The 13,024-nt window shown below is 40.3% G+C and overlaps 1 protein-coding gene across 5 annotated transcripts in view; it reads right to left on the reverse strand.

Annotated features, from left to right (window-relative positions):
• Positions 1-3,058: 3,058 nt before the first annotated feature.
• The window catches only part of MYLK4 (myosin light chain kinase family member 4), a 57,738-nt gene continuing 47,772 nt past the window's right edge, over positions 3,059-13,024 (reverse strand). For 2 of the 5 annotated variants that reach the window (XM_057399368.1, XM_057399363.1), the window contains exons 10-15: positions 12,802-12,930; positions 12,135-12,287; positions 11,709-11,781; positions 9,714-9,789; positions 5,272-7,440; positions 3,059-5,189 (exon numbers count right to left, since the gene is read on the reverse strand). In XM_057399368.1, the coding sequence (XP_057255351.1) occupies positions 9,742-9,789; positions 11,709-11,781; positions 12,135-12,287; positions 12,802-12,930 (403 nt within the window). In that variant the 3' untranslated portion in view covers positions 3,059-5,189; positions 5,272-7,440; positions 9,714-9,741. Of the gene's footprint in view, positions 5,190-5,271; positions 7,441-9,702; positions 9,790-11,708; positions 11,782-12,134; positions 12,288-12,801; positions 12,931-13,024 lie in introns of all 5 variants that reach the window. The other 3 variants (XM_057399365.1, XM_057399366.1, XM_057399364.1) reach the window with 3 other exon arrangements.

A 13,024-nucleotide genomic window follows, 5' to 3' on the forward strand; every position in this document is an offset into this window, starting at 1 on the left:
CCCTCCTTCTCCCTGCATTCACCCAGAGCCAAGGGGGGTCTGGCCCCTCTCCTCCTTATACCACACCAGCCAGTACTCGGAGTACAAGATGGCTTAGCTCCTGGGTGAAACCCTGCTGTACGCAGGGGATTTGAGTCATCTCTAATGAAGTGATTTTTTCTTTTTCACCCTTTTTTTTTGGATGAGGAGGCTTCAAGAAAGGAATTTGGAAATCTCCAGCCCCTTTCCAAAAGCTTTCATTAAAACAGCCCATAAAAGCAGCCTCTGGAAACTTTAGGAGGCCTTTAAGAAAAAAAAAAATAAATTGAAATTCAGTTTTATTGAACAAATGGGCAGCACTGAAAATATTCAGAAAATTAAAATTAATTTGAAAATAATTAAAAATCAGAGAAGCTCAGTGAATGCTTCCAAGTCCTGGGTAATATTAAAGTAACATTAAAAAATCGCAAAGGAAATTTACTGTGAGCAGGTGTTTGAAATAATTGGGGGAGAAAAAGGCTTGACTATTAATTAATGGAGAATTATGAACGTCCCTTGTTGGAATTTTTTCTTGTAGTCAACATATTTTTAACCACATGAACTGAGCGAACACATTCTAAAAGTGTGGAGTTGCTTTACAGACACATACAGGGAGCTGAGTGTTATTTTATCCCCATTTATTCTGTTTTCACCAGTGGCATGCATTTAGCCGGAGCTGTTGAGAGGACTGAGGTCCTATGGCAAAGTCTTCCCCACCAGCTATAAAGCACAAAGGCTAATATTTTCAGGACAAAAACTCTTACGCTAGGGTCAGAAGCACTGAAAACTAGAACACGGTGACTGGCTTCAAGAAATGCAGATGAAGAGCCTGGTTATGCATAGGAATTCACTCTGGGGCTTCAGCCGAACAGGTTTTTGAATACCTACGGAACTCATTAGGGCCCCGTACAGACATGGACTGGGGCCTGATTACAAGCTCAAGATGTGGTCACAGTACCACGATGTTCCCAGCAGAGCAGTGTTGCTACCAACACTGATTACATTAGGCACCCCACTAGAAGACATTTTTCAGAAGAAAGAAGAAACAAAGCCTTTGTGTGAAGGTGATACAGGCCTCTAATTTGGAAGGCAATTATCTTGCCTACTTGCATAGGAAGGACACCAAGAAAGGAGCTTTGCTTCAGTTAACTGGCACAGCGCTGTTTAAATGATTGGTGGTCTCAGGGCTGTCTTGAGCGGGTACAAAGGAGCAGCAGATGCATGCCCTGTGCTTGGCTGTTGTAGAATTGTTCTCTGGTCTCTTAACTTCCTCCCAGCTGGATTGCAATGGCTTTGCTCTATGTTGGCTGGGAGCATAGGGCTGCTTGGGGCGTGAGTTCAGCTCACCAAACTGCCTTTTGGTCAATACAACTTACGGCTTAATCAGGGGGGTGTCTTGTTGTGTACTTAGATCTTACACCTGCAAAGCTCAGGCTCATCCAACACAGGCTGATATAAAAGGGAGCCTTCCAGTTTAAGAAGCTCCTCAAGCATGGTGAATGTCTCAAGTGCTGCAACCAGAGTTGTGGATAATCATGCAGAAAAAAGTGCTACTTACTGAATACAAGCTGGTGCCAGTCAGATTCTTTCCTGCTTTCTCACCCTGCAATTTTTTTCTCAGTTTTTTCCTTTGCTCTTCTTCTTTTCATTAGCCAGCCCAATTTATGGTTGATTTAAAACTCTGCAGGAAACATTCCTTCTGATTTCAGGCTGTTTTATTAGTATGAACTCCTAGATGGGGTAAGGTTAAAGTACATTCCCCAGAGAGCAATACTGAGTAACAAGCCAATGTTCCAAGTGTGACAATTTAGGAAGAAAAGAGTGACACCAGGTTCCTTGAGTGACAGAGCACCAGAAATATCAGTAATCTCTTCTTTCCTCCCAGGTGACCTGGCCTAAGGACTTGCAGCACAATTGCAGCTGAGAGCACCTCAAGTCCTAGTTATTTTCAGAGCAAGCTGCTTTCTTACAACAGGTGAGCACAAGCTGTGAGTCTGAGCAAACCTTTGACTTAAGTATATTTGTTTCAGTGGAAATTACTCTTCTTTTATCTTCACGTATCTGGAGACAGCAGCTGGAGAAAAGGCCATGTTTCTTTCTATTACTTACTGAATATGATACTATTTATAATTCACACTGTACATGACAGGCACATTAAATACAGCAAACAAAAACCCTGGAGTAAACAAAATCAGCATTTATTCCTCAGTCATCTTTTTACAAGGTTGCTTCACGTTTTTCACAAAAGAATTCATACCAGAGGTACATGAGTTAATCTACAAAACCAGATATGCAAGCCAAAGTGATATGGTACATGAATATTCACATGCTTCATAATTCTGTATTCACATGCCTGTCATCTAAATTCAAGAGAAGTTGCTCTGGGGTACCCAAACCTTAGTTCTGCCACACCAAAATGTGATCACTAACTCCAAGGACAAAGCTAAAGAACATATTTACAAAGCATTATCTCTACCAGTCTTCCTCTAAGATTTGAAACAGGTAGGTAATTGTTCAGCTACCAAGCCTTCATGGAAGGTGAAATAGTCTAACGTCCCTAAATGGATTCATGCAATGTTTAGTTTGATTCACACAAGACACAAGGACAAGTATCTATTGGTGATGACATAACTAGTATGTGAAGATGCAGCATCCTACTGGAAGGAGTTTAGAGCATCGGTGCTCATTCATTCACCACTACTCTAGGTTTGACACTAAGCAAAACTTCAAGTGTTAACACATATTCAGAGTTCACAAGCTAGGAATTTCCCTGCTTACTGGTGGTGCCACAGGAAGGGATGGGATGCTTCCAGGTCACCATCAGCAGAAAAGAGCTGACAAACACCTACTTTTCTCACAACTCCAGCTGAAAGATGCTGTCAGTGATTTGTAATATCAGCATTAAATTGAAGATGCTAAAATGACCCTGACTCCTACTGCAGCAGTTTAACCACTGCATAAAAACCGTATGTCGATGGAGATTCCTTAGCTGTTAAAAAAAAAAATCAGGTTCTTTTTATTTTTACTGGTCAGGAAAGTAGATTTTTTTTGACAGGGATTGTGGATTAAGCTGAGCTTTTGTACTACTCACATCACAAAAGTTAAACCAAGCACTTCAGTTATTTAATTCTGTGGAGCTACACTGTTATTTCTGCTTGGAATCAAGTTATAGCAGAATTTAGCTTAGGCTTTAACTTTATTCAGCTTCTGACATTAGAAGGAATATGAAAAAGAAATTAAGAAGTAGCTTCTGTTGTAGTCTGCAGAGTGGATTACCACAGACTGCCAACTGCTTATGCTGTGAAGGTACTCTGGGAAGCAACTGGCTGCAGGTGCTCACAAACATGGACATGATAATATGGACGTCTTTCAGCAGTAAAGGTTTTTACCCATTTCAGAGCATCTGGTATATTCACTATGTAAAAAGAGTTGAAAAGCCAAGAGTGTCCCACTCTGAGCCAAATAAATTCGCTTCTAATCCAGATGCTAAATTCAGACTACTGTAGCATACCTTGGGCAAAATTCTTTGAGGTTTCCTCTAGCTGAATCTCTCTGCTGCATCTATAGAAATGGGAATAACAGCATCCTAATCCTCATGAGCACCATGTGACACCTGTCTTTCAGTGCTTGACATGCTTTTCTGAGTACAGTTACATCTGTGACTGGGAAAACCTGTCAGTCACAGGGTGCCTTCAACTTCCAGTGACTTCCTGCAGGTTTTGCCTGCAGAACATCCCCTTTGTAACAATACTGCTAAAACTGCCTTTTCAAACAGAAAGACCTCTCCTTTTTTTGCAGTCCAGCAGGGAGTCTGTATGGAAACCTGGAGGTCAAACCACCTCCTAATATAAATCACTATGTTCCCATGATATGGCTTTTAACTTTTACACATCGGAAAAAATACAGTGGTGTACACAGACCCAGTACCGCATCTTGACACTTTATCCCTTCCACAAGTGATATTTCTGTATCACTCTTGTACATGCAGCCATCTCTAACTGCATGTAGGTATACAGGTAAATGGAGTAATGACAGTTAGTACAGTGCTGTTCACACCCAAATCTGCTCTCAAGCACAGTAATTCACAGTTTCCAAATGCAATTGCCTAAACTGATACACAACAAAATTATAATGAGCAAACTCACATAGATGCACAGACATATCAGAACCTAGGCAATTTATTGTTATTACCTAGTAGAAAATAAATAATTATGTGTCAAAACAATAATTTAATATAGCAATCTCTAGCTATTAGTCATTAGAGAACATATTTAAATCATAGAATCACTGACTGGTTTGGTCTGGAAGGGACCTTAAAGATCATTGAGTTCCAAACCCCGTGCCATGGACAGGGACATCTTCCACTAGATCAGGCTGCTTAGAACCCCCAGCCAGCCTGGCCTTGAGCACTTCCAGGGATGGGACAAAGTAAAACAGAACCAAAAGCAAACTTCCACACACCAACAGACACACAAAACAGCATGCTGCTCAAAGTGCAATGAGACAGAATTAGAAGGCCACTAAAAAGAAGCTGTGTCAAGTTATTATTTAGCTAAAATTACAACAGCCAGAAAAGATACAAACAAACATCTCTGGAAACATTTTTCTCAGGCATATTGCTATACATAGCAATGATAATTACACAGCAGTATATTTTTTTTATCCTTACAGTGATAATGATATTGGAAATGTGCCTCCCTTTTGACTCAGTGCCACAAATCTAGTCTATGGAGCAGTAACAAGAAGTATGCTAGGGATTTTTAACTCCTCCGCTGGACACCTGAAGGCCTATGCTTATGCTTAACACTGGGCACCAAATGGCACCTTCAGTCACTGTAGAGACTCATTCAGTCCAACCTCCTCCTACTGTCCCCACCTCAACTTCATCCCCCACTCACAGGAGCTGTTCCAAGGATGAAACAGTGGGACAATTTACAGATAAGACTCAAGAGTGTGAGCATCATTATCCATGTTAGTATGAAAGTTAAATCCCTTCAGTACATTAGCACACCGCCCTGTTGCACAAGCAAGAAGCTAGTGAGGTGCCTTCTCCTCAACTCATGCCTTATAAAAGGGACTAACCTTTCACGGTGTGTGAAGTACGCCAAGCTCTTCCAACCTCCCTAGTAATTCACGTGTGTGTATTTCTGACAGAGCATTTTACGGATGAGCTCTGAACGTGCATAACAAGACCACATTTTCCTACAGCTCCTGGAAGATTTGTGCCTGACTCAGAACAACACACTCTAGCACAGGGCTGACCTTTATAGCACTAAGCTCTTAACTACTACTCAGATGTATATATCCATAAATTACAAATCCTCTTAATTCAACTGAGCAACAAAGCAGATAAGACTGTAGTCACACTGTTATTTTAGTATAGTTAATAAGATTCAAAATTACATGCAATTTATTCACACCCATGTAAAATCTACCACATGAAAAACAAAACCCCCAACCCAATCCTACAATACTGCCACTAAAGTGCATAATGAGATCTTGTCATTCCAAAGTGGTTTGCTGCATTTCAATAGGATCATCGAATTGTTTACTGTGCAAAAAGCTACAGCATCTTGAGGGCAGTCAGAACAGGAGTGCGAACTCCAGCCCTGACAGAAAAGTAGCTTTTCTATTTATTTTGCACAGGCAAACATAAATGGTAACTAACAATAAGCAGCCCTGTTTCTACCTAAAAGTCATATGTTCGTTTTCTTCCTTTCAGACTGCTTAGTCTTTTCCCAAAGAAACTTCCTGCTAGTCAAATTTACTTTATTTAAGACTACAAATAAGCACTTGAAGGTGGCAGTGCTCTACATGGTATCAAAGTTACATGGTGAGTCATTGTGTGATAATAGTAATGGGTCTCATATATTTGCAACCACTAGTACAACACATCAGTATTTCTTAGATTCCACAGCTGTAAGAAGCCCTATTCATTTACAGGAGCAGTCTTAAGAGATCTACTACGATGGCTTTAAAACACTGGATCAAACTGGCTGTAGAGAATGTTATGGCCATGATGTCCCATTAATGGGCCCCTTTTATTTCAACATGAATACTATCCAAAAAGGACAAAGGTATGGAAAACAATTCATTGGGTGATTATGAATAATACTGGTTTGTCTTTATGTTGATCCCCTTCAAAAAAAAAAAAAGACATAATTTAAATATAAATACATATGAAATGTATAGATAAATATATAGAGATAGCTATATTAATATGTAATCAATCAGAACTGGATTAATCAAAGGAAATCTAAAGGCACCACAATACGTCAGCATTACTGAATAGAATACTCACTATACTTTGCATTTATGTAGCTCTGAAACCAAGCAGTTAGAAAGCCATATACAGCAGGGAATAAGTCTCATTATTTTAATCTCACAACCTAGGCAACTAAGACTCAGATTCATCTAACGATGAGCCATACACAGACAATCTCAGGTAAAGAATTCAGCTGTTTTGACTCCCATTTCTTTATCTAGTTAATAATCAGAAAGTCTGGGAGCAAAATAAGAAAACTTTAGAAAACAGAGTATTTTCATTTGGATTTGTGTCCAGAGGTTATAATGAGCAGAGCACTGAATCTTCTCTTTGCCAATAGTCTTAATCAGTCCTATTAGCATTAAACAAATTAGCTGGTATAAAATCACCTTCTGTTAAAACAACTCCGAATTATACTTGCCCGTTGGAAAAGACAGTCTGCACAGGTACAAGTGAATAGTGCCTTGTTCTCTTTCTTGTTTAATTAATCAAAATGCATTTAAAGGAACAGTAATTCATCAGGCTAAAAAATCCTGAAGTGTGTCATACCACGGCTGCAGCAAACTCGCCTATGTGCAAGGAAAGCCTCATTTCTCACTTCCACTGGTGTTACATTAACACAGCTTTAACTTTGGTTGAGCTAATCCTTAGCTCATTTTAGTGTGACAGGAAAAACAAACTTCAAATCCTCTACATAAGGCAGCTTTAAATTGGCTGCAATTTCTCCTTTTCTTTTCTTTTTTTTTTTTTTTTTGAATTATTTGACTCCAGTGTCAAATCAACCTTGGATACAGATACAACACAGTGACAGACTGCCTTCTAGGCTGACATGAGAAACAGTCAATTTAACCTTATAATTTGAGCCTTCAATAAGTAAATGAGGATGTAAGGTAAGGTGAAAGGTTCGTTACAAATTCAAGCTAATGTAGTGCTCCCAGACATGAAGAACATGGTGCTCCATAAGAAACACCTTCCTGTGACCTGGAGAAATACTTTCCTTCTTTCAACAGCTGAATAGAGAAGCAGCAGCTCAGCAATGTTCTGCGGCTAAAGTGCTGTTGGTCCGTTTAGAAGTCTCAGTCACGGCAGTGGGGTAAAGCACCAAGACTGCTGATATTTTCAAATCTCCTAGCAGCAGTAACCACACAGCAGCTTTTCTGCAAAATAAACAAAACATGAATCCAGTTAATTCAGCAGTATACTTTTTCTATTTGGTTAAGCATTCTAGGACAACCACATGGTGGTTTCTTCGTGCATAAGAAAAAAAAGCAGCGCTGAAGCTTCTTGCTTACAAAGGGTTCTTGCAGCCACCTATTTGTGAGATGTTTTATACAATATTAAAAAGACAAGGCCTCTTTGTTGTGCGGAGAAATAGTCCTGGAGGTCTCTCTTGAAATGCAGCTACTCTGGTTTTTTGCCTCTCTTGTCACACAGATCACAGCATGAAAAGGCATGCTGCAAACCTCTCCATTTATTTGTGTTACCACTGCAAGCATTTATAAAGCCAGGTCTAAATCAACTGGCACTTGAGTGTATTATTTTGGGTTGAATGTGGTAACCATACTACTTGCCTGATAAAAATAGCTAAAGGGATTCTTTAAAAATAAAGCATTGCTATGACTTTAGATCCACTCATTAAGTAAACTCAAATAAACTCCAAAAAGAAAAACACATGCAGAGGAAATAACACTGGAAAAGCCAAAACCAGGTTTTCCTGCAAGTTAGATCATGGGTAGGTTACTATGTTACAAAGCTATAAAAAGTTTATTTAAAAATAATTTTGACTGCTGTTGGACGGTCAATTTATCTCAAAGTTGATTTTGGTTGTCATAGAAAAATGTGTAATATGGTGCTTCCTGCATTAGAGAGGGAGAATTTTCACCATTTGGTTGCTGCGCAGTTCATGGCTGAAATGGGAAATACAGATAAAAGCACTAGTCCTGTAACAGTCAGGAAAACCTGCTTAGAAAACTACTACGCAGAAGCACACAGGTGAGCAGACCAAAGCTTCACCTAACCTGTCCCAGCACCAGTGAAGTGGGGACAAATGCTGAGCATCACAGAGAAGTATTCATTCCCACTGGGTTCCCACGACAGAGGCTGATGCTCAGACAATACCATATCAGGAATTTATGTGGCTTCAGAGAGCAAGCAGGATATAATAATGGCACCTTAAATCTCACCGACCTCCAGTGTACCACAGAAATGGAGTTTCAGGTCCCTGAGATAGCTCATTGAAAGATCTATAACTTCTGTGTAACTATACTACACTGCATGAAATCTGTTCTAATCTCACTCAAAACAGAACTGAAATTTCAACCTCTCACAATACTTTTTTACACTTCTGGACGAACCCCGTTGCAAACAAAACCCAGTATATCACTTGCCCTACCAAGCAGATGATGGATGATGGCAGCATTAAAAACTTGCTTGTGGTGGAAAGTGGACTACTTTTATTTTGGCATCCTGGTTGTTACTCATGACGCACAACAGAAAGGAAATGGTTTTACAGTATGTGTGCTCTCAGCCTAATTCACATCTTGACCCTCCACTGAGTTTTGGACAGAGATGCCCCCATAACATTTGAGAGGTTCCCATGGTCCTTCAACAGAAGCACCAATTTCTGTGGTAGCCAGTAAAAGCTGCTGTGGGAATTAGTGTACTGGTTTATGGAGATACTGTACCGCCTGAGGCAGCCTGATTTCAAAGCAGCCAAGTGAGTATGCTTTGGTCAAAGACCAGAGTCAGAACATGAGAGCAGACTTGAGTGTCCCTGATCCCCAGGGGAGGCAACCAAGCCTGCCTGAGAACCACTAATGAAGTGTTTGTTAATGAAAGGGCAAAGACAGGCAGCCAGAAAAAAAGGACAGACTGAGAGATGCTCTACCAAAATTGTTTGGGTTGCTACAGGCTCGAAGGACAGAGAAGTGCTCTGTTAGAACTGGGTCCTCAGAACTGTGGAGCGGCTTCTTTTAGGGGACACCTTGCTTTCATTTCTCTACAGTTAGTGGAGCTGCCCTGAGGGTCTGGCTCGTGTCTCTGCTAAAAAGTAATTACTTTTCATATTTCTACCCGTTTTAAACCATACTCCTAACAGCATGAAAACCTGAAAGCTTTCAACACTGAAAAATTATTGGGTGAAACCCTGCCTCGTGAGAGCCAGTGGGAGCATAACCATTCCCTCTAAAATGGCCAGGTTTTGCAGCACATATAGCTTCATACATATGAAGTTTTTTGCGCATTGCTGTAACTTGGTTTAAGTGATAGGGCCAGTTTACATTTTGAATACTTTCCAGACAACAGCAGGGATGGTGGTGGTGAATACAGTTTGGACAGTGGCTTTGTTTTCATGTTTTCAGCTGCCCACTGATCCCTTCTGCAGAGGATACAGTATTTACATCTGAAGAAACGTTTGAGACCTGAAACAAACCTTCTGTTTGGCAGCTCTTTGAGAACGGTTATTGAGCCGGAGGTGGTTGGGACGCAGAGTCACCTTTAGCCGCCTTCTAGGAGGTAAAAAAAAAGAAAGATGCCATTGCTGCAGTATTAATTGAAGATCAATCACATTTAAGGTGATGTTGGAACACTGCAAAATCAGCAAGTTTAGCAAAGCTATTTTTCAAGCTGCACAAGAAATATGAGCAAAACATACCAAGGGAGGAGCTAAAAAGGAACACATGAGTTGTAAGGTTTCTATTAGGGTAGGGTTTCCCCGAGAAGAAAACTGGTGATGGGAAGAAGCACAGCAGGTAAGCAGACTGTGTTCTTGCAGCATTTGGAAAAGATAGCTTCTTCCCCAGGTGGCAGGAATTGGAGCTTCACTGGAGTCCAGCTAAAGGATTTGAATTGTACCCTATGAAACTCCCTGAAGAGATATGTAACCGTGACAAACTCTCTGATTTTTACTGTGCATGTACACTTACAGATCTTCTAACAATCTCATGGGCATAGCTGTTCTGGGAGATTTTAATGAAAACTACATTTTAGTGAAAACTGTGATAACTTATTTGATTGTTATTATTTCCCATTTTATACTGCTTTTTGTTATCCTTACACTGTATAACAGGAACATTTTGCAAGGACAGAGCTGTCAGGCCACTACTCAGTCCATCCTGCCCAGAACCCACACCGCCTCATCAGTAGAGGTACTACTGCTTTATTGTCATCATAAAGTTTGCTGTTATTTTTTTTAACGAATAATATGGTATCTTAATTCTTAATGATGGCTGCAGCTCAAAAGGCACCTTGATATATATCAGCAGCCTTCCAGTATTGGAAGGGGGCCTGTAAGGATGCTGGGGATGGACTCTTCATTAGAGACTGTAATGGCAGGACAAGGGGTAATGGGTTCAAACTTAAACAGGGGAAGTTTAGATTAGATATAAAGAAGAAGTTCTTTACTGTGAGGGTGGTGAGGTACTGGAATGGGTTGCCCAAGGAAGCTGTGAATGCTCCATCCCTGGCAGTGTTCAAGGCCAGGTTGGACAGAGCCTTGGGTGACATGGTTTAGTGTGAGGAGTCCTTGCCCATGGCAGGGGGGTTGGAACTAGATGATTTTAAGGCCCTTTCCAACCCTAACTGTTCTATGATTTTATAGATGTCCTAGGCAGCATTTTATTTAACATAGGTGTGCTTTGTCTGCAACAAAGGAGGAAGTGAATATTGCGCTTCAAATGCTGTAAAGATTCTGACACCTGGCTTAAACTGGGCTTACACCACAAGACCTGTTTAATCTCCTCAGGAACCACCAAACCAGAGTGGACTCACTTAAAATCAGCCAACAGGAAGCTCATGAACAGTGTGGCTCTCCTGAACTCACTGACTACTTTTACAGAGGAATAATAAAAACAACTTAAAACTTATTGATCCTCCAGCTCAGCCCAACTGAATCGCTTGTGTGAACAAACAACTGCTTCTTTTGTGCTGGCCACTAAGCTGGCTACCCTCAAAGGGCAAGACACTGCTTAGGTACAAAGATACATACGGGGTGAGGTCCCAAGCTCTGTTGGATAGGTATCCCTTGGGAAGAGGTAGGATGAAATCTAACAGTACTCATGGGGGACTTGAGGAGAGTCTGAAAGGGTTTTCAAAACAGGACTCAGAATCATCCCCAGCTGGAAAACTCTTTTCCTATGGTAATGCAGTGCTTATTTTGTAAAAGGTCTAATTTTGCTAAGAAATGGATCCACTTAGTAATCGCATGATCTTATATTTCTTATCAGATGTGCAAGAACTGATGAGCAAGTATGAGCATGCAAATCATAACAAAAAAATAAAGCAAAGGGACACATGTGGCTCACAGTGGCAAGAAATGCAGCAGCAAGGAAGATTCAAAAACAGTTAAATGTTAAAGCAAAGAGCGATGTGGCAACACAAGAAGGCAACAGCAGATCTACAATACACAAGGATATTTAAATTTAGAGACCTGGAGTCTGCAGTGGAGCTTGTGGTCTGATAACCATGGGTGTTTTAAGGCAGCAGTTGCACTTAATCTCCAGCTAAAGGAAAACCAGAATTCTATTAAGAGTTTTTCCCAGAATCTTACAATTCAATTATCTCCCACAGGTCATATATTCTGCCATCATGCAACGCTGTCATTTCAGGATACTATGCCAGATGACAGCTAATCCATGAAGTAAGTAAATTTCGCTTCACAGCAAAAATGCATTCAGATAACTTTAGAGCATTTTATGGACACAATGAACAACATGAATGAAGTGGCATTGTGATATTGTATGTGGACATAAAAAAATAGTTAAGTCATGATAGTACTGCAATAGAGCAGCACAAGTGACACAACCATGACATGATGGCATGGAACACACATTTCAAAGATATAGGGATTATATACCATTTATCCTTGATGAGAAGCTTTGAGATGAAATCTTTGGCCTGATCAGAAACACCTCGAAATTCCTCATCTTCAAAATCCCAGCTACAGGACAGGATGTTGTTGAGGGTCTCATTATCATCATCACCCAAAAAAGGAGACAATCCACTGAGGCTAAAGTAAAAAGGAATATGTTCAATCCCCCTATCTTTTCCCCTTCCTGTACACGACCTCCAATGTGTCACTTATGACTGTTCTGCCATTCCTGGCCTATCTTGCAACATATTATTGTCTAAAAAAGTCTCCAGACCATTCCCATTCTCTCTTCTATTCACTTGTTTAAATAACCACCCTTCTTCCCTGATAAACCAAGCATTACTGTCTTTCATGGTGGGTCATATTTTCTGGCCACTCTTGCACATACCTATTGAGAACTTACCAAGCAGTCTACGTTATTCTGGAAGTGTGATGTTCAAACAGTCATGAGAGATGTGCAATGAAACAAAGAAGAAAACTTAATCATGACCAAAAAAGTGGAGAGAACACTGAATACAGGATTTGGAAAGAAGCCTACATTTTCTATTTTGGGTACAGATTTTGTCCATCTTCCAATATAACAACAAATTTGGACTACTGACTCAGTTCAACCCAGAAACAGCTCACAAAGCAAATACTGAATCCTACTCACAGCATATAAGCAATGACTCCTAAACTCCACATGTCTGTAGGAAAGGAGACACATTCATAATTCACAACCTCAGGAGCAAGAAATTCTGGAGTCCCAAAGTTAACTCGAAGTTTTTCCCTGGGTTGATATCTAGGAAATGAACATTAACAGAGGACATCAGTTACAGATCTAATTTAAGTTGCATCTCATAATTTGTCTAGTACTTGGAGCGATTTCAGAAGCA

This window comes from Pezoporus wallicus, unplaced genomic scaffold, assembly GCF_028554395.1.
Source record: "Pezoporus wallicus isolate ANWC-B61680 ecotype Strahan unplaced genomic scaffold, APGP_CSIRO_Pwel_v1 contig_818, whole genome shotgun sequence".
NCBI lineage: Eukaryota > Metazoa > Chordata > Aves > Psittaciformes > Psittacidae > Pezoporus > Pezoporus wallicus.